Source organism: Falco peregrinus, chromosome 4, assembly GCF_023634155.1.
Source record: "Falco peregrinus isolate bFalPer1 chromosome 4, bFalPer1.pri, whole genome shotgun sequence".
NCBI lineage: Eukaryota > Metazoa > Chordata > Aves > Falconiformes > Falconidae > Falco > Falco peregrinus.
The window spans coordinates 98,424,036-98,447,102 of NC_073724.1; the positions used below are offsets into that span (position 1 = coordinate 98,424,036).

The window sequence follows — 23,067 nt, forward strand, 5'->3', positions numbered from 1 at the left end:
GGCACAGGCCCACACGCTGGGAACGGGATCCATGGAGGAAGGGCTGCCAGGGGAGCCCCAAACGCCCTGAGGAAGCCGCAGCCGCCCTTGGGAGAACGACGATTTATGTCTGCGGTAACTCGCCCGGGTGGCGGCGGCAGCAGGGGGGACTCCGCGCGCGCCTCTGCCGCCAGCGCGGGGAAGCGGCGCCCGGGCCCCGCCGGTGCCGCCAGGCGAGCGGGGAGCGCCCCGAGGGCGAGGGGGGCCCCGCACGGCGCCAGCCGCTTCCCCGCGCTGGCAACGGTTGCTGCGGGGCGGGGCCGCGGCGGGGAGGCGGGGCCAGGCCCCGCGCCTTCTCGGCAGCCTACAAGCCCCATGGTGCTGCGCGGCGCGGCGGCGCGTGACGCGGCGGGGGGGTGTGGGGGGGTCCGTCGCTCCCCGCCGTGTCCCCTCTCTCGGCTCGGCAGACGCCATGTTGGTTTGAGCCGAAGATGACAGGGGGCGGCTGCGGGCGAGGATCGCGCTGAGGACCGGCAGCTCCGGCTCGCAGCGGGGCGAGGCGGCGCGGGCGGCGGGGGAGGGGGAGCGCCCGGAACCGCCGGAGGACGACTCGGGGGAGGGAGGGCGGGCTGAGGCGGCGGCGGCGGCGGCGATGCGAGCGGAGACCTGAGACTGCGGGAGGCGGCCGCCGTTGAACGCCCCCCGGTCCCTGCCGAGTGCTGTCGCCGCCGAAGCGCCGCGGGGGAGGGCTTTCCCCTCCGGCCGCCCCTCAGGCAGCCCTCCCCGGCCCGTCTCCCCGGCAGACGCTGTTGAATGTCGCACACCGCCTAGGGGGGGCCCGAAGCCCGACGTCCTCCCCAGCGGCCCCGAGCCCACCCCGGCCCTCCCGATTCCCTGCCCCGCAGCCGAGGGCAGGAGCGAGGTCTTGCCTGCCTGCCTGCCTGCGCGCCCGGGTCGCCTGCGCTGACTGAGGAGGTGACTTGGACGCACCATTATCCCGTGAATCATCCCGTCGTCATTTGTCAAGGCTGGGAGAGAAGGAAGAGGGAGAGAGGGGGGAAAAAGCCCGCACGCAGCTCATGTGGCGGTGTAGTCCTGCCTGGTCTACCTGGCACCGCTGGTGCTGCTGCTGCCGCCGCCGCTGACAGGGATCTGCTGCCATCTCTGGTCTCCCGCCGGCTCCTCCGGTGCAGCCCCGGCACCGCTTGCCCCTGGATATTCCTTCACCTCAACCGGCCGCCTTCCCCGCTGCACATCGGGCACCGCTTTTTCGTAGGGAACGTGGAAGTTGCTGCCTCCAACATTGACACTGGTTTTGCTTCTTGAAGATCTGCGACGGGCTCTTGGTGCTTTTTTTTTTTTTTTTGTTAAGTTGATTTTAAGCCATTTAGGGTAACATCAAGATGTCCAGCAGCGTTCCAGCTGATATGGTAAGTCTTATACGCCTTATTTAATAGTATTATTATGGTATAACGTATATTCCAACCTGTTTTGTTTTGGCAGAGAAGATGGAAAGAAGAGGGGCGTGGGTGAAAAAAAAAAAAAAGGTCTCGGGTACATGTATTTAAGGAACAAAAAGTTCCCAATTAATAACACCACACGCACACCACCCAGCCACCCCCCCCCCCCCCCCCCCCCCCGCCCCAGATGCTCGTTTTGTTTTAGCTTTTTGGTAGCGGAGAGGGAAATCTGCAGCGTTGCCTTCTGTGTAGCAAGGCAAGGGGGGATAGCTGCTTCCTCTTACCTATGGCAGTAATACCTGACTGCTCTTGCTTATTTGGCGTAGCGCTGCTGCTCAGCTCTTGTGGAGCATTTTGGGGGGGGAAGATAAAGTAGAGCATTCAGAATGGTTTACTCGAGCCATTTTTTCCTTTTTTTTTCCTTTTTTTTTTTTTTCTTCTTTCTAAACCAGCTGAAATTTAGTCTCAGCCTCCTTCCTTTTCTTTCAAACTTCGGTTGTTTCTTACTGACACTTTGTCTTCCGATGTTGATGGGAACTTAATCTCTTCACTTGCTGCCGGGTCAAGAGCGAAAGAGAAATTCTCATGCACTCATTTACATGGCGAGGTCTTTTGTGCACTAGCTGCAATCTGGACATTTTTCAAGGGCACTCCTAGTACTTCTTATGGCGGACTTCAGCGTGTATTGGATACTCGGCTCGGTACATTTAAAATAGGAAGGTATAGCAGGGCATGCGGAGGGGGGATGAAGCTGGTCTGCTAGGTAATCTTTCGTTCAGCATGACTTTCCTCGTTTGTATATATTTCCATAAATCACTTAATTGGAAAAAAAAAGTTGTGGCTGCAGTTCGATATGTTGGTTCTTTATTTTTAGAGAAGAATATTTTCATGTATCTCCCATGACTGTTCACATTTAAAGGTACTTTTTTTTCCTAAAAGCAGCAGACTTGTCCATGCTTTTTTTCCTTTCAGGATGAAATTCTGTTTTGCGAGTAAAACCTGTCCTGGTAGTGATAACCGTAAAACAGAGTAGTCCTTGTTTCAGCCATCGCTATACAATTAATGGTGCATATGTATGACAAATGGGCTATTGAAATAATGGTATCCTTTAGTCGCTTATGTTCAGTGTTTCCTTCGCAGCTTTTGTACTGCAGTCATAAAGAGTGAATTCTGCCAAGAAGCAGTAAGATACAGAGGATGATCAAACATGGTGTTAAGCTCACTTTTTTTTTCTTTCCTCTTTTGCTTCTCCCTCTACCTTTCTCAAATACTATAAATTTTGCCCCCTGAACAAAAAGGTTGATGAGGAGACTGTTGCATCTGACTTTAAATCCTTTCAACTATACATCTTCATGTATTTTTTTTGTTAGGGTCTCTCAGGCTGTTAGAGTACTCTGAATCCCCTTTTCACTTGCACGTGTCTGTCTAGCGTTGTATCATGGAAATGCTTTCCTTAGCTGCAGAGGGTTAGATGCAAATATCTTAGTGGTGCTTTTTAGATTGCCTGGAGGAGTCCCTTGACTGACATGAGGTGTTCCTCTTCCTTGTCACCCTGAGCTGAATGCACTGCCACCTCCACACTACTTCTAGGTCCTGCCTGCCTGGGAATTGTGATGCTGCTGCTAGGCTTATGTTGGACATTTGACATTTTATACAAAATAAACAGATTTTAAGATAGGTAAAATACTATTTTGTTTCTATGAAGACTGTTTCCTTCTGTTGTTATGATGTAATGAAAATACCACTGACAGGGATAGCTAGGCCTAGCAATGCTCTGTTTCTTCAAATCAGGAAGAAGCTTGTTATACATAGTGATGTTTAAATACTGATTCACGGCAAAAACATTTGAATGAAGATGTTACCCATGTTGGTAAATTTCAACTGAATAAATAGACATATTCTGGTCTGTCTTAGGATCATTTTGTTGAGTCTGTGCATTATTAGCTGCAGCTTCTCTCTGAAAGTTTGAACTGTTTTAGAAATCCAAGTTATTAAATACAGCTAATAAATATTACTTTGTAAAAAGAGCACTTGAAAACTGATTCTGGATCTCCTTTTGTTACCATCCTTATTTCAAAGGAGCTTGTTCAGGAAAGAAATGTGATTGTTATTTGATTGCTCTTTAAGGAGGAGTGCTTACCAGGCTGTCACCTTGTTCATATATGTTTTTATTTAGTGTTGGATTTTGCAGTTTGCATTTATCTTATCCACCCACTATGTAATTTGCATTTACAAAAAAAATGATTTCCCATTTCTGTAGGAGTTGGCATCAGTGTGATGGAGTGTCATGTTATGAAGACTCCATCATGCTTAGTAAATCTGAATTATTAAAGTATTATAATAATTATGTTTCAAACTGTTTGTCAGATTCATGAAGTAACCCTCTCATAATAATAATAAAACTATTCTAATTGCTGCTTCTTAAAAATGTGTTAATTTGTCTTCCTGTTCCACCTTTGAGAAGAATCTGCTATATATAATTCATAGTAAATTATCAGATCTTCAGTAAGCCTTCTGCTTGTATGTAGGCATAATTTGATCCAGCCTCCTTTTCTCTGACATTTAGCTGACTTCTTTTAAAACTACAACAGATTTTACCACCTAACCATTTCAACATAACACAGTACTTTATCATTCGTATTCTACTAATAAATTGGATAGTGACATACCACATTCCGGATATCGTAAGTTTGTGGTGCATTATTCCTTAGCAATGTGCGCTACTTACAGGTTAAAACTCCACTCCTGGAATGAAACCTGCTGATACTGACCTCTGGGTAGTTTCATTAACTTAATTAGGACTACACATATATGGGGTAGTGCTTGAAGACTATACTGCGTATCTAGAGCCTAATTTTGTTCAATTTCTCACATAAGTACTGATGATTGTAGTGGCAACAGAGCATCTCTGAATATGTTCAATAATTTCATCATGCACTTCGTCAATTTTGCCATTTGGTAGTAGCTAGGGTTTGACTGTGAATAACAGGAGGGCTGTTTGCAAGTTTTATTTCTTTTGTAGTAATAAAGAGATGTGAGGTGGTTTATGGACTTGTGAAGTTAATCACACAGTTTTTTTGGAGTGGACGAAATGAAAATGATTTGGTATTTATTTAAACACTGTAGCTGACTATTTAAAAAACAAGCTATGAAAAACCAGCGCTCAGTCCCCAAGTTATTGCTCAATTGAATAATCTCCTTTATTTCAGTGGAGTTATCACAAGAATCTGGGAAGCTGCATCTCTGTTCTGTGTGCCTATGATACTTCTCACAGATCTAATTCTCCAGGGATATTAGAAGTTCACAGTAAGGGGCCTGTATGACTGAAAGTATTATGGTGTCCGGTGTTTCCTGTATTGGTGTGTTTTTATGTAGGTACAAAAAGGCTCTGCCAGCATTTTCTTCCTGGGCAGCTCTTTGCATACCCCCTAGGATAGCAGATTCTTTTTCTCTCGAGTAATAACCAAGAGTGATGATTTTGACTCATGGTGAGGGTGATTTTTTGTTGGGGTTTTTTGGTTTGGGTTTGGTTTGGGACTTTTTTTTTTGGCATTTGATAAACAGCAGAACACTCAAATCTATCAAAACAAGTAAAGATTTTCAATTTCATTATGTCCAGCTATTGAATCCATATGCTATATTTAAGAGATGTAGGTGGTATGGGAGAGATAATTTTTAATAAAACTGAATGTTTGGTGTGACACCTTTGCAGACACGTGAGAGGATGGAGCCTATGGTCTAAAACACTTATATATGGCAGCTGGTGGAAAAATAACAAATAGAAACCCTGCACAGTTCATGCCTTGTTAGTGTCTTTAGTGGAAAAGTATACATGCGTGTTCTTTTCTGTAGGAAATTTAGTATAGAATGGTGATGAATAGCTTAAGGAATTCCTTTTTAATAACTGTTAATTGAGGCTAACCGGGAAAAGGATGGATGTGCAGCTAATGATATGTCAGTAGGGGAATCTTGGCATCCAGGAATAAGGTTCAGACAGGAGGGGCTTAAAAGAGTAGCTGGTTGTATGGCAGCTGAGTTTTGTTGTCCATCCTTTAGTCTAAACAATTCTTTCATTTAAGAATAATAAGTGCACTTATCATAATATTCTTGGAACACAGATTCTTGTTCGCTCATAGCATTACAATGTATCGGGACAAAACCGAAGAAGTCATGTATCTCTGTTCTTCTTTTTTAACTGCTTTTCCTTTTACCTTCAGTAGATCCTTTTTCCTGGTTCTGAAAGTTACTGTATTCTTAGCAGCTTTTGTGCATAATAGTCATAAGTTAGTCTCTCAAGGTTGGGTTTTTTTTTATAATAAAGGTCTAATTATTCCTCTGTATTTTTGTACCCCTGTGTTGAAAGTTCTAACTCATTATAGCCTAAGATAAAATTAGCTTATCGGGTTTTTCTGTATGGATATTTTTTCCTTCCCTTTATTTATTTATTTTGTCACTGTTGTTTGCTGATTGTAACAGATAGAAGTATCCTATACTTTGTCATTCTCTATGTTTTGTTTTGGTTTTTTTTGCCTTCTTTTGGAGAAGGAATTGATGGGATTTGTGTTAGAAAGAAGAGCCTGGAGGAGTTCCTTCCTGACTCCTTATGTATTGATCCAGCCTTTGTAGCATATTGCAGTGTTTCTTGTAACTAGGTGAAGAACCTCCTTCTCTGTTATCTGCAGCGGTGGCCAGGGATAAACCTGTCAAAGCTGATGTTGAATGTATACATTTGGGTATATTTCAGAATGACTTGTATTTACCATTTTCCCCACCACCTTTTTCCTTCCACAGATTAAAAAATGCCTTACCTATTTATTTAACAACCAACAAGAAATATCTTAATAATGACTGGCATTTTTATGTATGAACGTGTAGTGGAAATTCCACAGCATCCTAACACATTAGACATACTCTGAAACAGTGTTTGCATGTCCTTCATCTCATTTGCTTCGGGGATGAACAGCTGTAACCTGTGGATGAGATAACGATTCATATTTATGCTGGGCCTTGGTGCAGCATTATACTTCAGATGGAAGTGTAGGCTGGCAGTGTAAACTGTTTCTTCCTTCCTGCCACCCACCCTTGTTATTGTTACCTGATTTGGTTTCTCTCTCCTTTTTGTTGTCTTAACTCCATGAAATGGGGGGGGGGGGAAATGTGTACTGGAGGATATTTAACCCCTCCCTTGTTGGGAATGCTGGGAAGCCGGCAGTAGCTGCTGGCAGTTTCCAGCAGGGTTGAGAGACTAGAAACAAACGCTGAGTATCTGAGTGCAGCAAAATGATCACCTCCACAGCAGGAACACTGAACTCTGCATGTTAAAAAACTGCCAGAGATCACCTGTAGCAAGTGGATAGCTCAGTCAGGACCTGGATGGGGACAAGTTGCACCTCTCAGATCTGGGATTAGGGACAACTTCAGGTACCCGTAATCTGTATTTCACCTTAGAGTTTGTGACTGCTGTTTGTGTATATCTAAACTTAAAGTTTAGATCATTCAAGGCCCATAACACTCTTCCTTGGCTTGGCTTGGCATAAGGCTGTAGTAGGAAATTAGCCTCTCTGAATATGGTCCTTGCAGCAGACTTGGTAAGCAATACTCTTATGGTATTGTAAATAAAATGACTAAGGGCATGCTGCCTTTTTTTTTGTTTGTTTGTTTTTAAACTGAGACTTCTTCCAAAGTAAACTTCTATGACCGTTGAAAGCCATGGTCATGGTATATGCAGGAAGTGGGATTTCTTTGTTTTATTTTTCTGGTCAGTCAGCTTTGGTTCTCAGTAAAAGTCAGAATGTAAACTTTTGGTGATGTCTGTATATCTGCTTATGCAATACTGAGCAGGATGGAGAGCTCAGTTGTGACTCAGCCTGTGAGTGCTGCTCTAGCTTGCAGGAATCCAGAAATATCTGGAATGTGACTAATCATTCTTGTGGTTTTATGTAAAAGAGATAATACAGCTTATTTTCAGTCTTTTCTTTGTACAGTATTGGATCCACTAATTTGGTTATTTCCCATTCTAACTATGGTGAAAGGCAGAGCTGCTGATCAATACTCGTGTTCCATGTTATCTCATTTTGCAGCAATTAATTGAGCCTACTGAAGCAGCAAGCTTTCCCTGCCATGATTTTGCATGCGTAAACTTTAGCTCACCATAATTGTTAAAGGGATATGACTGAGTACACTGCTTTCGTTTTAGCTACTGAAAATGAACAGAATGCAAGTGAGAAATTTTAATTTCATTGTTCTCATGTCAAATCTGAACTCTTGAGACCCCAGCTCTTCATCAGTTTTAACATAATTCAGAGGTCTATCTTTTGAAATTCAGTTATTGTTAAAAATTACCCTGTAAAGTCTGCTAGAAGGACAGCCTTTAATTTCTTGACAGCTTCTGTTATGTTACAGAACATCTTAAAGCAATGACTGGAACATTTTTCACTTGGTATACCTCCAGACAAATATGAATTCACAGATGTACCACTAAGTTTTGCAAGCAATGATAGTGAGGAAATACTGAGGGAGGAAAAGAATGATAAGTCAACACACTGCAAGAATTGTTAAAAAAAAAAAAAAAGTTTCCTGAGACATCAGTTGAGGTTCTGCAGATAGCATTATGCACTTCAATACTATGTTTTCTTTGTATCTGAAAAGAAATTTGAAGGGAGATAAAAGTTGCTAAGCGATCTTTCTTAGAATGTAGAGAAAATTATTTAGAAGTCCTGTTTATTTCTGAGAGCAACACCTGAAGAAAAAATTAAGACATTCTTACTTGTATGTCTGCTGGGCCTCAAAAGTATAGTTCTGCAGGAATACTTAAAATGTTGTTGCAGCTGAGTACTCTTATGTATTTGTGGAAATCTAGTGTATTTTGCGGTTGCTAGCAGGTATTGTGTTTAGCTTGACAGAGGTTGAATTTGTTGCTGCTTGTAAACCATCCACAGTGAAGGCCCTCTCTCAATTTGTAGTAAGACTCTGCAAGTATGTTTAAATCTGATTTTTTTTTAAAAAAAAGTAGTGTCTATTTTCCGCAAATAGAAACTTTGTGTAGAACAATTTGGCAGATTATGTGACTGTGACACTGCCATCAGTGTCTTGTACTTTTTTCTGCTTTCTGTAAAGAAATTTGAAAATAGCTTGCCAGTGACAGGATTACATTTGTGGGTTGGGTTGGGTTTGGTTTTTTACCTGAAATTATTCAGGAGACTCAGTTTAAAGTGGAAAGTTTGTGGCAGAGTTTAGTTGAGACTTTATTCAACGATACTGTTATTACGGAGACAGGAACAAGCAAGAAAGTCTCTGAGTTTTATGTATCCCATATAAATTAACCAAATAACACCAGAGATTCTGCCTAGGAGTTTAGTAGGTTTAGTCTACTGCCAAAAAATGGATCTATGCTGTAGTGGGACCATAGGTAACAAAATGGTACTTCATGTTCAATAACATGGGGATGCAATCTGAAAATGTTTGTGTTGGTGTCTACCTGCCGTGATGGTTTTGGTTGCTCTTGAGAGGTGGCACAGATTACTGTTCAGGCTAATCCGTTTATGTCAATGGCTTGGACCACTGCTGAGGAACAAAGGTGGTCTTATCCTGGAGTGCCCTTTAGCTGCAGCTGAGGATCTGGATTTTAATCTGTGAATTTATTGGCAGTTTGGATGGGAATGAAAGTTTAGTGCCTTTATTTTTTTATTTTATTTTTTTTTGAGTGGTCCTGAGGTCTTCTGGAAGCTGTCTGTGATCTTCATGACGACTATTCACTGTTTCATGTTGCATAAGAAATCCTCTCAAGAACTTGATAACAGTGTAGTGCCAATTTCAAAATAAACACAAGGAAACTAAATGTGTTTTTCTTTCAGAGCATGAAAAGAGCAGTGCGTTTCATCTCAAAAAGAATAGTACTTCAAAGTCATATACTGCAGCCCTGGTTGATATCTCCTCAGTGGAGTTATGATATGGTAACGCTTTGTGGTCTGGCAGAGATCCACATCACTGTAATCTGTTTCTGATACTTAACATATATTCTAGATGGTACTACTTAATCTGTCTCCGGAATCTGAGATATGTTTTTAATATAGAGAAATAATGGAATAGAGATAAAAGTGAAGTGCAGCGTTAGTCAAAAGTCTTTCATAGCTGAGGGTGTAGATTTAGGATTCTCTTCTTCAAGGTAGATCAGTGCCAGTATACCTGTGAATATATGTGACATATGCTAGTAAGTCTCAGGAAAGTTATTGTAAATTCTATTACTTTAAAATAGTTCTTCTAAAATAGCAGTCCTTTTCAGTATTTTTAAGATTTAAAAACTGTTTAACATTTTTCAGACATGCTTATCTTTTATATACTATAAGGAACTAATTAGAAGCCTCTGTATGCTTTTAAAGTCTGAAATAGCTGCAGTGGTTTTTTTTTCTTTAAATTACAGAATTCATATTTGTATGGGCAGTAACATGAACATCAACATAAACTTAATTCTTGGAATAGTGTTCTGTGGTTGTATTTGATACATAACACATTACTGAGGGCATATTAAATCTGAATATTTATGTCATTTTGCCTGTGAATGAATATACTTTTAGTCCATGCAGATGAGTTGCACATCATAACAGCTGTGCAGAATGGTAGGGAAAGCTAGCTCTCACTTCTGGATCCAGGTTATTGATCTGTGATAGAAACAAACCTTATTGGATGTGCATGTTTTAGTGATACGTACTTTGTGTACTTGTATAGCTATTTTTGGCAATAAACACCAAACTTTCAGAAAGCTTTAGTAAAGGATTTTAAGTGAGGGGAATAAATCCCTATTCACTAAGTCCATTAGGTAATAATGAAATTAACATGAAATTACACATAAAATTAATAACTTCCAATACCCATATTATAGCACATAAGTGACAATGAGGATGTATTACTGTACGTTTATAAAGAATAATTAGAAAGCTGATCTCGCAGTAAGTTGGGTGCTCTCTCTTGTGTGCTGTGAGGACTTTAGGAAGTTTTATTTGCATTAATGTTCTGGATTTTAACTGTTGGGCTGCAATGTCTTATATTAAGCAGGACTAATTCTGGTGTGGCATCATGTGCATGCTGTAGCTGTGCCCCTCTCTCTGCCTGTGCCCCAATAGTTGCTGACTGTGGGTAGTGCTGTATGTAAATCCCTGCCTGAGTTTGGCTTTGCAGTGGTTAGTGTGGTTGGGACACCAGAGTGGGTAGGTTTAGCTGTTCTTCTGAACATCTAAGGAGATGCATTGCTTTCCCTGTTACCCAAAAGCTGTGGTAATAGTTCTTGGAGTCATTCCAGTTTGACTATCTCCAGTCAGGAACCCCATGTTTGTAAGGTGGAGTTTGTTCAGCATGTTGCCTTTGGCCATAAAAATGTGTAGGGATTGTTTGACTTGAATATTCAAAAATTTTCTACCAGAATGTAGTGTAATGTTTGTTTTTCATGCTGTGGATTTCCAAGAAAAGCTATTTTAAAGGCCACCTTTGTAATGTAAAGATGTGGTAAGTATTTTATGTGAGGTAAGCTCCATGCTAGTTCAGTTCAAGCTCACGTACAAAGGAGAGGAAGCTTTTATCTTGGAAAGGAGTTTTAAAAGATGCCAGTGAGTATTTCTAGTTGTCTAGACACAAGACCAGGGTTTCAAGGTACAATATGTCAGATCAGGCACCAAAAGAACAGCTTGTTACTGAGAAATTTAACTTTGTTGTGAGGATCTTGTTTTCATAGCTAATGGCAAGATGACTAGGAGCTCTCATTAAAGAGAAAATGCAGCTGTGTTTGATTTCTGTCTGCTTATTGCCTCTGACCAGTAGAGTTTCATATGAATCAGGATTTTGTGTAAATCTGGAAATGTGTAAGTTTTTATCCAAATTATGTGTGTTTACGATAATTTTGAGGTTTAGAATATCCACTATAGTGGGTGGAATGCTAGGTAAACTGTAAGTGGGGTTGTGATGAGGGCTCCAGTGAAGGTGGCAGTGGGCTGAGTTGTTTTAGCTTGGAGAGGGTCACCTCTGAATTGTTTCTTCTCACCAAGAAGGGAGTCCTGTAGAGGGTCGTTCAGAGTAAGAGTGTAGGTGCTTGGAATAGGGTAGTAGCGGAGTCTGGTGATGGGCTCTAATGTTTCTTCACTAGCAAGGATCTCAAAACCTCAGATTTTTTAAATTCATTGTACAAAGGGGGGTTGAAGCATGTGCTTTTGCAGTGAGCTGTCATCACCTCAGCCAGGGTGATGGAACTTCTTAACTTTTTCCTGCATGCCACTTTTTTTATGGGAATGAAAATGAGCTCTGTGTGCCAATTTCTTTTGCTTTGGGGATAGCCAGGGGAATCCCTATGGAGGGCTACAGTGCAGATGCAGAATACTTCTTGTTCACTCACTCTCATGCAGGCACTTGAGGATGTGTAAGTGCTCCTTGTGCTTATTGCAGGAGGTAAGACAGGCTTGAAAAGATTTTAATGTGGAATCTATAAAGTTTTGGTGGGGCTGGACTCCAGAGTTACAGCTGTATCTTTCTCTGAGTTGACTATGACAAGTGTAAAGTCTCTCTATAAAGAGCCTGGCACTTTTAAGCTGAGGTTGTCTTTTTCAATACAGATTTGTGGCTTTTGAGCAAATACAGTTTATCTTGTATTTTTTGCCACTGTGAGTATGATGTATGTACCATGGCACTATTTATGTCATACATGGAGAACTCATGTTAAGAGGGAACTCTTCCACTTGTAAAATGAAGTATAAAACCAGTCGTACATACCTGACTGTTGAACACTATTTATCCATCCTGTGGTATAAATGCATAATTGTCTCTTCTACCAGAATGATGTGCTTTTCTCCCCTCTCCTTATTATTCAGCACTTCCTCATTGTTCAGAGACCTTACCTTTCCTGCATTGCTCAAAATTTTCTTGGAAGATAAATGTTAGTTAATCTTGAGCTTTCCTGTCTTACCAGTCTCCTTAACAAGTGCTTAGTAAAAATCCATTTATTTTTTGGAAGACCTGTGAAAGAAGAGGTTAGTATTTGTAAAAAATTGTGGATACTGTGGAATGGAATTTCACTTAAATATACTTTTGTACTTGATAACTATGCAGCAGAGTTGCAGGGAATGGAATATTACAGTTTGAACTGCAGTCAGACAAACAAAATTCAAAGATCATAAAGATTATTTTTTTTTGGTGGTGCTTTTGTGTTAGTGGTTTTTGTTATTTTTTTATTATTAAATTTTTTCTGATGGGCTCTGCTTTGGTGCATCTTCAGTGCCTGTCAGTCTTGGTTGTTCACAGTTCATATTGCATGACTGTACTGCCATTTCAGTTAAGCTAGTATGCTCTTTGCAGATGTGAAGGCTTTTTGTGGACAGTGAGTTAATTAAAATGATGCAAAAGTCGGTAAAATATGTATGCATTGATACATGTGCCCAAGAACATTTGGAGAAAGGTTGTAACCATATTTGTTAATGAGTTTTAAAAAAGTTTTGAGGGTAACGCTTTAGGGAAGGCTGGCTTTCGTACCAGCTTTGTTGTAGGGCTGTGTTAGTATTTCTTTCAACTGTTGGTATTGATTGAGAATCACATCATTTTGCTGAAGTATTTTTGTTGACCTTTCAGAGAAACTGGAATTCTGAGCACTTTGTTATCAAATATTGCCTTAATACAGCTGTCAATTTCCATGTTTCTAATTTTCGAATAGCATGCTATCAGTTTAAATCTGAAACATTCTCAGGAGAAGAAAACAAATCCACAGCAGTTTCTGATGTTCAAGGACATGGGGATTTAGTTTTTCTTCTTAAATTATCTCCTTCAAATTCTGTATTTTTTTTTTATTTTTGGGAAATGAAATATAGGAAAGGCAGCTTGCCCTATCCATAGAGCACAAAAGTGTTATCAGTCAGTGCCTTTATCTGCAAATGTGCTGCTTGGTAAATTTCAAACTTGGCTTAAAAAAAAAAAAAAAAAAAGCACCAAGGTGAATAATTCAGCGTGCTGACTAATGCCAGATAAGATGGAGTGAAGGTAAATAGTTTCCTGGCTTTTATAGTTTATTCTCCTGCTGTTCTGACTTTGGTGCTTAAATAAGTGTCCTAGGTTATGAATTTTATTTATAATGAACATGTTGTTAGGAGGTGATTTTATTCCCCTTTGTTGTTCTCCTTTGCAAAAAAAAATAACCCAAGTTTTTGTTTTAGCTTGTAGTTCCTGGCATATAGAAATAAATACCAGAGGGAAAGAAAATTGGTGTAGTTACTGCCTCTACTAGTACAAATTTTCTTTTTCTTTTATTATACATTGTTTTGCAGGAGATGGAAGATAGTGAATTATACTTGAATAAACACAGCATTTTTCTGCAGTCTTTTGTGTAACATAATAGTTTTTCTTGTAAAATCAGATTGCAACATGTTCCAAAAAAATGGGATACAATTTTTAGGAAGTACCATAGCTCTTTGTTGTGGGAGTTTAACGTTTCCTAAACAAAAATCACTTATTTAGAATCTTAAAATACAGTAGTCTTGTATTTTTGTTCTATCATTAACTTTGGGGTAAAGCCAACAGTTGTTTTGTGGTGCTTTATTGGAAGCTGCATGGGCTAACTCTGGAGTGTCTGCAGAGCTGTTGGGATAGGGAAGAGAAATCTTTTGAATCGTTTCAAATTAGTTCTTGCAGAGTTGTTGGAAAAGATGGCATTCACTTTCTGTTGTAGGCATTTTTGACTCCTGTAGCAGTTTGTAGGATGGGTGGTGGTAGCAGCTGAAAAAGGAGTACAGGGAGAAGCCAAATCGTGATTACACAACCATCTAGTGACAAAGGTGCAGCCACTGAACATAGCAGTGTCAAAGCCTTCAGGCTTATTTATGGACGGTAATTTGCTGTACAATCACAATGGGCAGCAAGAAACAGTCAAGGAGTCGTCATAATTTTCTCTTACCATGCGTAGGTTTTGTACTTTTAGTGATTAAATTCCATTTAATGAAGTTTTTAATGTGTCAGATGATAACAGGTTTCCGATGAAGGACACCACCACCCTTCCTCTGCCTGCCAGACACAAACATATCCAAATCCATCCTTAATATTTGTATTGCTGAATGTAGAAAAGCAGCATGTATTACTTGGCTGCGTAGAAAAATTATTGAGACGTGTCCTTGTAAACATCGCACTTTCTGGCAAAAGTAAATCTTACGTCACCAGATATAGGCTCTAAAGCATTAAGGCTTCAAAGATTTGATTCAATTGCCTAAACATGGCATTTGGTGCCAGTTCGCACATGCCAGTGTGTCTAGGATGGCCAGAGAGAGGAGGCATCAATGACATATGGGTTATGGGAGACCCTTGCCCTTTGGGAAGAGCAGCTGCACTGTGTTGGGGGGAGTACTTCATAATGCCTGAAAATAGCACTAGATTTATATATTTAGGTAATTCTTTTGAGCTGTTGGGGCTTTGTAAAACCTCATTTGCAACACTTTTACTGGGTTTTGGTAGGTTGTCTTTTCCTAGCTTTAATTTGTTAAGTAGTGCTTCTAAATCATTAAATGTTTTAATTTACAGTAAATCACGGTTGTGCCAGCTTTGTTACTTCCTACAGAAAACTTTAACATCTACAGTTGTGCACACTGCAGTAGAAAGAATTTTCCACCATTCAAAATATATTTCTTTTCGCATAACAGATCTTCCCCTGATTACAACTACATGGAAATTTGGATAGTTGTAGGTATACTACTGCTTGTTGTGGTGAAGTAGGTACAGGGTGATTGCGAATCTTTGCCAAGTGTGATCTGGTCTGAGCTGTTGCACACAACCTGTTAAAAAGAAGAAAATGAAAGTTTATAAACATTATCACACTAAATTTAAAAATACTTTAAGTTACCAAACAAATGAGAAGTTCTATACAACTGGGTAATTTTGAGAATTGTTTGAAGTCCTTGAAAGTGCATTATCTACCCTCTTCATAATTTGTTGTATAAAATAGAACTTGAATGATCTGTTCTAAACGTCACAGCAGAAATGCAGTGTGTTTTTGCCAAAGTGTTTAATTAGACTTGTGAAGCAGGAGAAAGAATGCTATCTATACAAATTTTATGTTGTTTTAATGATACTGGTCCTTGTATAATGGAGTCTTGCAAAGAAAGTCAGGGGTTTTTAGTAGATTAGATTAAAAGAAAGAGGCTTATTACTTGAAGCCTGACAGGTCTGTCTTGACATTTGGCCTGAAGTGTTTGCAAGATATTTCCTATCCTCAGAACAGAAATGAATACAAGTGGGTTGAAAATTTATGCTTACATAATTAAATAATGAAAATTATTTTGCATTATATAAGATATGAAAGCAGGGAAGCTTGTTATCGTTGCGCCAGCAAGGTTTCTGTTGTATACTGGAGTACATTTCATACCTGTAATTTGATAAATACATACATACACATTTATATTTTGGAGGGCAGCTTTCGATGCTTATGTGTTACTAAAAGCTGAGTTTCGGATTGAATGACGTTATTATGCTGTGTTTATATCAGCACTTTTGGCACAACTTAAGTTTTGAAACTTTAGTTTTTTCTGTGGTTTTTTTGTGTTTTTTTGAGGTTAAGGTAGAAATCTAGTAATCATAAATTAAACCTTTTCAGCATAAATTACTGTAGTATTTGTAAAAGCAGAAATAGTACTAAGATCCTTCATGATTGTCTTGAAACTAAACACATTTTGTCTCTGCATACTTAAAGGCTACATCTTATTTTTCTTAAAAGCTTCATGTTTTGAGGAATTTCATGTAGAGGAATCTTGGTAACTATGTAAATTTATATACTTATAAAAAATACAGTCTTTGTTCCTTTGACAAGACTAATCTTTGCATTTTCGCTTCTAGCAGACCTCTTTTGGATGGCTAGATTTCATGACTGAGGGATTAATCAAAACTTTACAAAGCAGAATTGATAAATCTGGAACCCTCGAAATAAAAATCATTTTTTTAAAAAAAATGACTCTTCAGGTCAAGTGTCAAGTATAGAGAAGGAAAGAACTAGCAGTCCGTGAGTATATCGTTCAACTCCATCCATTTTCTGCTGTTGATACATGGGCTGTTACACTCATCCACAAATAGGAGCTGTATTATAAAGTGTATCGTGATTGTTGAATGCAGGCAGTTTATTCAAAAGACTTTTATTGTTCAGACTAAGCTGAAAATGATCTGTAGGGTAAAGCTGTGACCTAGTTCTGGATTTCCATGCTTTGGAGAGCGTTAGCCAAATCTGTGCACATGTAGGTCTTTGTTTAATGTCTTCTCTTTTAAGATTTATGATTAATAAATTATTTTTAGGTTAATAGTTACATATCTAGAAATAGAATGTGCAAAGTATTCTATTCAATGTTAAATTCTAGGGTTTAATTTTTATGGGAAGATAATTTTTCACCTAATGTAATGTGTTAGAGAGAAGGTCAGCCTACCTAGCTCCTGCTGCTCCGAGGTAAGTATCGTGCACGTTTGTAGCATCAGCATGCTACATATGTAGGGAGAATTGACTGCCTGATCTGTAACGATAGGTATTAAACTTAATAATGTTCACATTTGTTTTTCAGGAATGGTCAAGTCTCTGTAAATGAGCAAATTTATTATTAACACATGTACGATTATCATAGATTTTAAAAATTGGAATGAAGAATTGCAGTTAAGCAGTTATGTTCTATTTTGCTTTGCTTTTAAATTGGTGAAATATGGGGCTGTGCTCCTTTTAGTGGTAGTTTGACCCCACATTGAACTTGCTGGTTAAGAGTTCACAGGACTGACAAATGTTTATTTCTAAGTGTAAGAAAACCCCACAATATAAAACAATGTTTTCTGAGAACATGCCTTCAGTTTTGCTTGTACCATGTGAAAAGGTTGAGGCTTTGATTCGGAAAGTAGTAGAAGGGAACTATACTTGTTATTTAAAGCAAAGAAATCTTCCCCCAAACCTTTTGGTGTAAAACAAAGATAATGGAATTACCCTTTTCCCTGTGAAAACTGGGTGTGATGTCATGACGTTACATGTCAAAGGAGTATATATAGAAGGAAGCTTGGCAGATATAAAAACGAGGGGATATTTTTTTATTGTTTTGTTTTGTTTTCCTAACAAGCAATATGATATACAGGCATGCCTCTAGCTTTCTGGCTTGGCATATCTCTTAACTTTTTTTGCTTGAAGCACAAGAAGGTAACCCTAAAACCCCTCATTTTTCTGAACAGGGAATTTTTTTTCTCAGATGGCAGATGTGTGGAATAGGATATAATCTATAGAAACATGGTTTCTATATCTATTTTTTTAGGTAAATAAACATAATCTTTAGAAACATGTTCTAAACATAAGTGTATGTACTACAATAAATGCTTAGTTCTGTTTGAGTTGAGAAATATTTTAAAGCTATTTGAATATTTTATCTCAGTTATGTTAAAAAATTATATTTGGAGACTGAAGCAAAGACCAATTTCATAACCTGTGCCATCTGTTAAATACACCAGAAGCTTATTTTTTTTCTGGATGGGTTTAATCAGCTGTCCATTTTGCACTGTTGCCTGGATGGAGGCGTGTATTTAAGAATAACATAGCAGGCTTTCTGTGAGTTGACAAAAAAGTTTTTTTGTTTGTTTGTTTTTTGTTTTTTGGGTTTTTTTGAGACTCCTTTAGTTTGTCTGACACTTCCTTACATTCCTTAGCCAGAGACTAAATATATGTGAAACCTTTCCACTGTTGCACTCCTCTAGTCTCTGCTTTTATCTTCTCACGCTTAGGTGTGGAGCTGCCTCACAGGCTTAAGACATGTGCCTTTCCTCCGAACCCTCTGTGAGGGTGTGGGTGTACTTGCTAGGAGCAACCCAAAGTTCATTCTAATCCTATTGACATCTAACCCAAGCAGCATTTAGTTAATCTGTCTGGCACTCTTTGTGTGACCCTGTGAGATGATACAGCTTTTTGTAACTTAATTTTCTTCTAGATGAGTGTTTTGGATGGTAATACAGACCAATAGAGTTTACTAAAATCATCTGCCCTTTTTAAATGTTGTCTTCATGATAAACAAGACCTATTCAATAATGGTGTCAGGGTGACCTGGGAGCTTTTAGTGTTCTGTTGTTATGCTTAATGTTAATTGATATAAGGGCTGATGAGACAAGGAAAAAATTTGGTGTTTCCAAAAATCTGGAAAGAAAATTGTTACAAGTCAGTTAATCATTGTATTCTGCTGTTCAGTTTGCAGCAGAAGAACTTGTATTCAGAAAAAAAAATAGTTGCAGAAAATGGTATAGAATTAGAAACCAGCTCCTGAAATTTAGATCTGGCTTTAACTCTAAATTCCTGAGGAGGTTTTTTTTATTCAATTGTAAAACAATATCCAAGTAAAATCTAGCAGACATCAGTCAGAAGAAGTTACCTGAGGAAATGCACTGTATTTTCTGATTTGGATTTCCATGAAATACATTGTGTGCTGCATCTGATCACTCACACTTAGAATGGCAAAGCTCCTTTCCTTGGCTCACCCCATTCTGTCAGGTTGAGGCTGTTGGGTTTGGAAGAGGTTTGGCTTTACTTCATGTGGAAATCCTTGTTTGTTTATTTTTCATCACAGTGTTAACTAGAGGTGTCTGCACCACTTAAAAGCATGAAACCTCTGAATTCAGTGTTGTCTATGAATACTCCAGTATATTCTTGTCCTGTCCAGCTTGGTTTTCTGATCTTCTCAGAACAGCAGCCCTCTGTTTTGGTGCAGCTTGAAGGAAGTAGCATTTTGCTGTGTCTCCGGAGTGTAGATAAGCATACGAAATGGGAACAAGAATTTGTCGCTATTGTATGGAGGACATCTGTGCTACTAATCAAGCTGTGGTATCAAAATATTTGAAATGCTGCTTTTCTTACATGCATGTGTCAGTTTGATAAACTGAACTTCTTGAGAATTAATTACATCCAGTCTCTGCTGTTTGTACATGGTTTGCTTTGGCTTAACTTTATTGGCCCAGCTCATCAGAGGCTTTTTCTAGGAAGATCAAGGACCTCAAATCTATGCTTTTAAAATCTCTTTTTCCCCAGACCTTGTCTTCAAAGTCTCACTGGAAGCTTTATAGCTAAAATCAGGATATGTAAGGTGATTGGAAGACAGTCCATTTATCTGTGTTCCCGGCAGGTGGACAGCCAAACCAAGCACATAATGCCTTCATTAAAATGTTTTGATGAACTAGCGGAAAAAATTGTGCTATAATCTCTGTTTTGGCTATTCAGTTTCGTGCTCTACTTTCCCATGTAGTCATTACATCTATATATGACTAGCTGTGTAACAATTGCCCTCCGCTGGCATGTTTCCACCGTATCCTTATAGTAGGATTTAGTTAGTGGTCATGCAGCTGGAAGAGGAGTTGACCACTGAGTGGTTTGATGGAGTAATCTACTAGAAATGCCCCCGAAGCTTTTCCATACATCCAGCTTAAAACCACTCATCTGCTGATACTAGGTTCACTAGATCTGATGCCAGCAAAGGGGAGAAGGTGGGAGCATGCCTTTCATTAATGGCCTGCATTCATGTAAGTTCAAATGTGACAGAAAAGGCACTCTTTCTATGAAAATGCAAGCTAGCTGAATGTGAAGAGATCCCAAGCATGCTTACAATTTATGTAACCACCAATGTACTGAGACAATACCAGTCTTCAAGTAGGATTGTAACAATGACGCTAGTTTAAAGGATTAGTTGCTTGTCAGGCAAAACAGAAACACTCTTTTAATATTTGTTTTGAATTGAATATTAATAGCAAAAGGCACATGAATACCTAAATAGTCTTCATTTTACATAGTTATTGCTGATGCAAACTTTGGATGGAATTGAATAACCAAGAAGACAATTAAGGAAATAATTTTTTTTTCATTTTAATACTTTTTTGATGCAATATTTACTCCTTTCTCACATTGCTGGAGCCATATTTATCAGACATTAATCCCCCTACTGGTGCTGCTTTGTGTGTGTGTGGAAATAAATCAGAGGAACAGTGAGAAATCTGTAGCAATAAAAATCCTTTGGCCTGACAGAGGACATTAGTTTTAATAAAGATACAATGTGAATGTGTGTGGGAGTCATTGGAGGTGTACACCTTTCCTGTAAAATGTTTTTTTGCTTTGTTTAGCCCTTTACATATCAGTTGTAGTAATAAGATTACATATATATATTTATATATATAATATAGTAATGAGATAATATTATAAATTGTTAAGGTAAGATTAAAGATTTTTTCCTTTTTAACTTGTGGAGTCTCAGAGAAAATTTGCGAGTGTGGAGGTTGTTATACAAAGATACAGTTTTATACCCATAATAAATTATTTTTCCAGAACTAATTAGTTGGGCTTAAACCTGTTAGTGGGGCTGCCAAAAGTGATCTTTGAAGTTCTGCTCAGTTTAACAGTGCCTTGATAAATGGAATGTGTTTAATACAAATGATATTCCAAAGTAAGAAAATCTGCATTTATAGATCATGGAGTCTTAAGGTTAGAAGAGGCCTCTGAAAGTTGTTTAGCCCAAAGCAGAGCAAGCTGTGATGGTGGCTCAAAGCAGGGCTAGCCTCAACCTTAGGTCGTGTTGCCCAAGCCTTGTCCACTTGAGTTGTGTCCAGACATGCTGATTCTGCTGCCTCTGAGGGCCAGAGCTTAAACTACTGTCACTGGGAGGGTTTATCTGCATGTGCAGTGGGAAATTCCCTTGCTGCAGCTTGTGACCATCACGATGGTACAAAATGCTATTGGATATTTAGCTCTCTGAATAAGTACATGCAACCAAACTACATCAGAATTCTTTGTATTTTAGAGTCTGTGATTGATTTGAAATCTGTAGCAGATAGCAAGTTTGCCTGTGCGTAAGGAGTTTGAAGAGATACCTGTGAGTTTTTTCAAAATAACCTATCATTCTGCCGTTCATTTCTCTTCATTAGGGTATTTGCCCTCATCCATAGATGGAATGCTTGTGATCATACAGAGTTTTATTGAAAAATGGGCTTAGATAAAATACCAAAAAATTGTCCATCTGTCATGGTTTAACCCCAGCCACCAATTAAGTGCCACGCAGCTGCTCACTCACTCCCCCCTCACCCAGAGGGGTGTGGAGGAGAATCGGAAAGGAATATAAAACTCAAAGATTGTGGTAAGAACAATTTAATAATTGAAATAAAATAAAACCAAACTAACAATAATAATGATAATAACAGTTATAATGAAAAGGAGGAGGACGGGGAGAGGAATGAAATCCAGAGGGAAGGGAGAAAAGACTAGTGATGTACAGTACAACTGATCACCACCCACTGACCAATGCCCAGCCAGTCCCCAAGAAATGATTCGTAGGAGCCCCAGTGACCCCCTGCTATTTATATACTGAGCATGACGTCCCATGGTATGGAATACCCCTTTGGCTAGTTCTGGTCAGAACCCAATTTCCTGTGCCCCTCCAGCCCTCCTGCCAGCAAGGCCTGAGAAACTGAAAAGTCTCAGACCCAGTATAAGCACCTACCCAGTAACAATCAAAAACATCAGCATGTTATCGACGCTGTTCCCACACCAAATCCAAAAGACAGCCCTGCACTAGCCACCAAGACAAAAATTAACTCTATCACAGATTAAACCATCTCAGCTACTTAGGTGAGAGTAGGAAAGAGAAAGTAAATTTATTTTTTGGATTGAGGGACTTAAAAAGTAGGAAGACACCTCAACTGAAAACAGATAGCTAAATAGGAACAAAGAAAAGAATTCTCTCCAAATGCATAATGGGCTCTTGTATGTGTAAAGCTTTGGAGATGAGCAGTTCGTAAGATTTTTGTAAGGTAAAACCAATAAACAGGGAAAAATTTTATTCTCTTTTCGTTGTTTCAGTTTTCCTTGTTTGTAATGGGAAAAAGTACTTCTAAAATGCTTGCACAATGTTGTGTTCTCCCTTTCATCTTTTTGGGTCAGAAGTTAACCTTTTATACCTTGCATGTATAGTAACCTGCATTTTGTTTACTCACATACTCTGTTTAATGTGTTGGGGATTTTTTTTTTTAATTTGAGCATTCAGGTGTTGAAAGAAACAAACAGAAAAAGGGGAAAGAGACACTATCAAAATGTCTTATTTAATGTGAATGGTGTCAGTGATACTAAAAGAGGTGGGAAAAAAAGTGCAAATTGTGTTTTAAGTTGTTCCCTAAAGCAGTACATTGCACATATTTCATAAATTTTTGAAAATGGATATTCCAAGAGAGTTCTCATCTCTGAAATATGCATCCTGATGGAATTTGGTGCTTCTTGCTGAAAAGGAGGAACATCTTCTGGAGTAGAATATTGCTTTTTGCTGTTGTTATGGAAAGGGGCCTCAGTTAGTGGTCTTGTCCACGGTTGGGCAAACACTTGATACATGCTTCACTGTGGATGCTCCACTTGGATCTCCATGCTGTAGATATACCTTGATTTTTGTATATAACAATATTTTGAATATTGTTATATATTAATATCTATTCCCCTGGCTTTATTTATGAAAACCTCTTCAGTTTTCTGAAGTGTGCTAAAACACAACAGTTTTAGTTTAATCCTGCGAGACCACTGGGACCTGTGCTCCTCCCATATGCATAATGCCACATCAACTGTACGACACCTCTATCTGCATATTATCATGCAGTG

General features: G+C 39.1%; 1 protein-coding gene across 1 annotated transcript in view; it reads left to right on the plus strand.

Annotated features, from left to right (window-relative positions):
* The first annotated feature begins 430 nt into the window (after positions 1-430).
* UBL3 (ubiquitin like 3) overlaps positions 431-23,067 on the plus strand; it is a 58,651-nt gene continuing 36,014 nt past the window's right edge. The window contains exon 1 of the mRNA XM_013297158.2: positions 431-1,409. Coding sequence (XP_013152612.1) covers positions 1,383-1,409 — 27 coding nt within the window. The 5' untranslated portion in view covers positions 431-1,382. The remainder of the gene's footprint in view (positions 1,410-23,067) is intronic.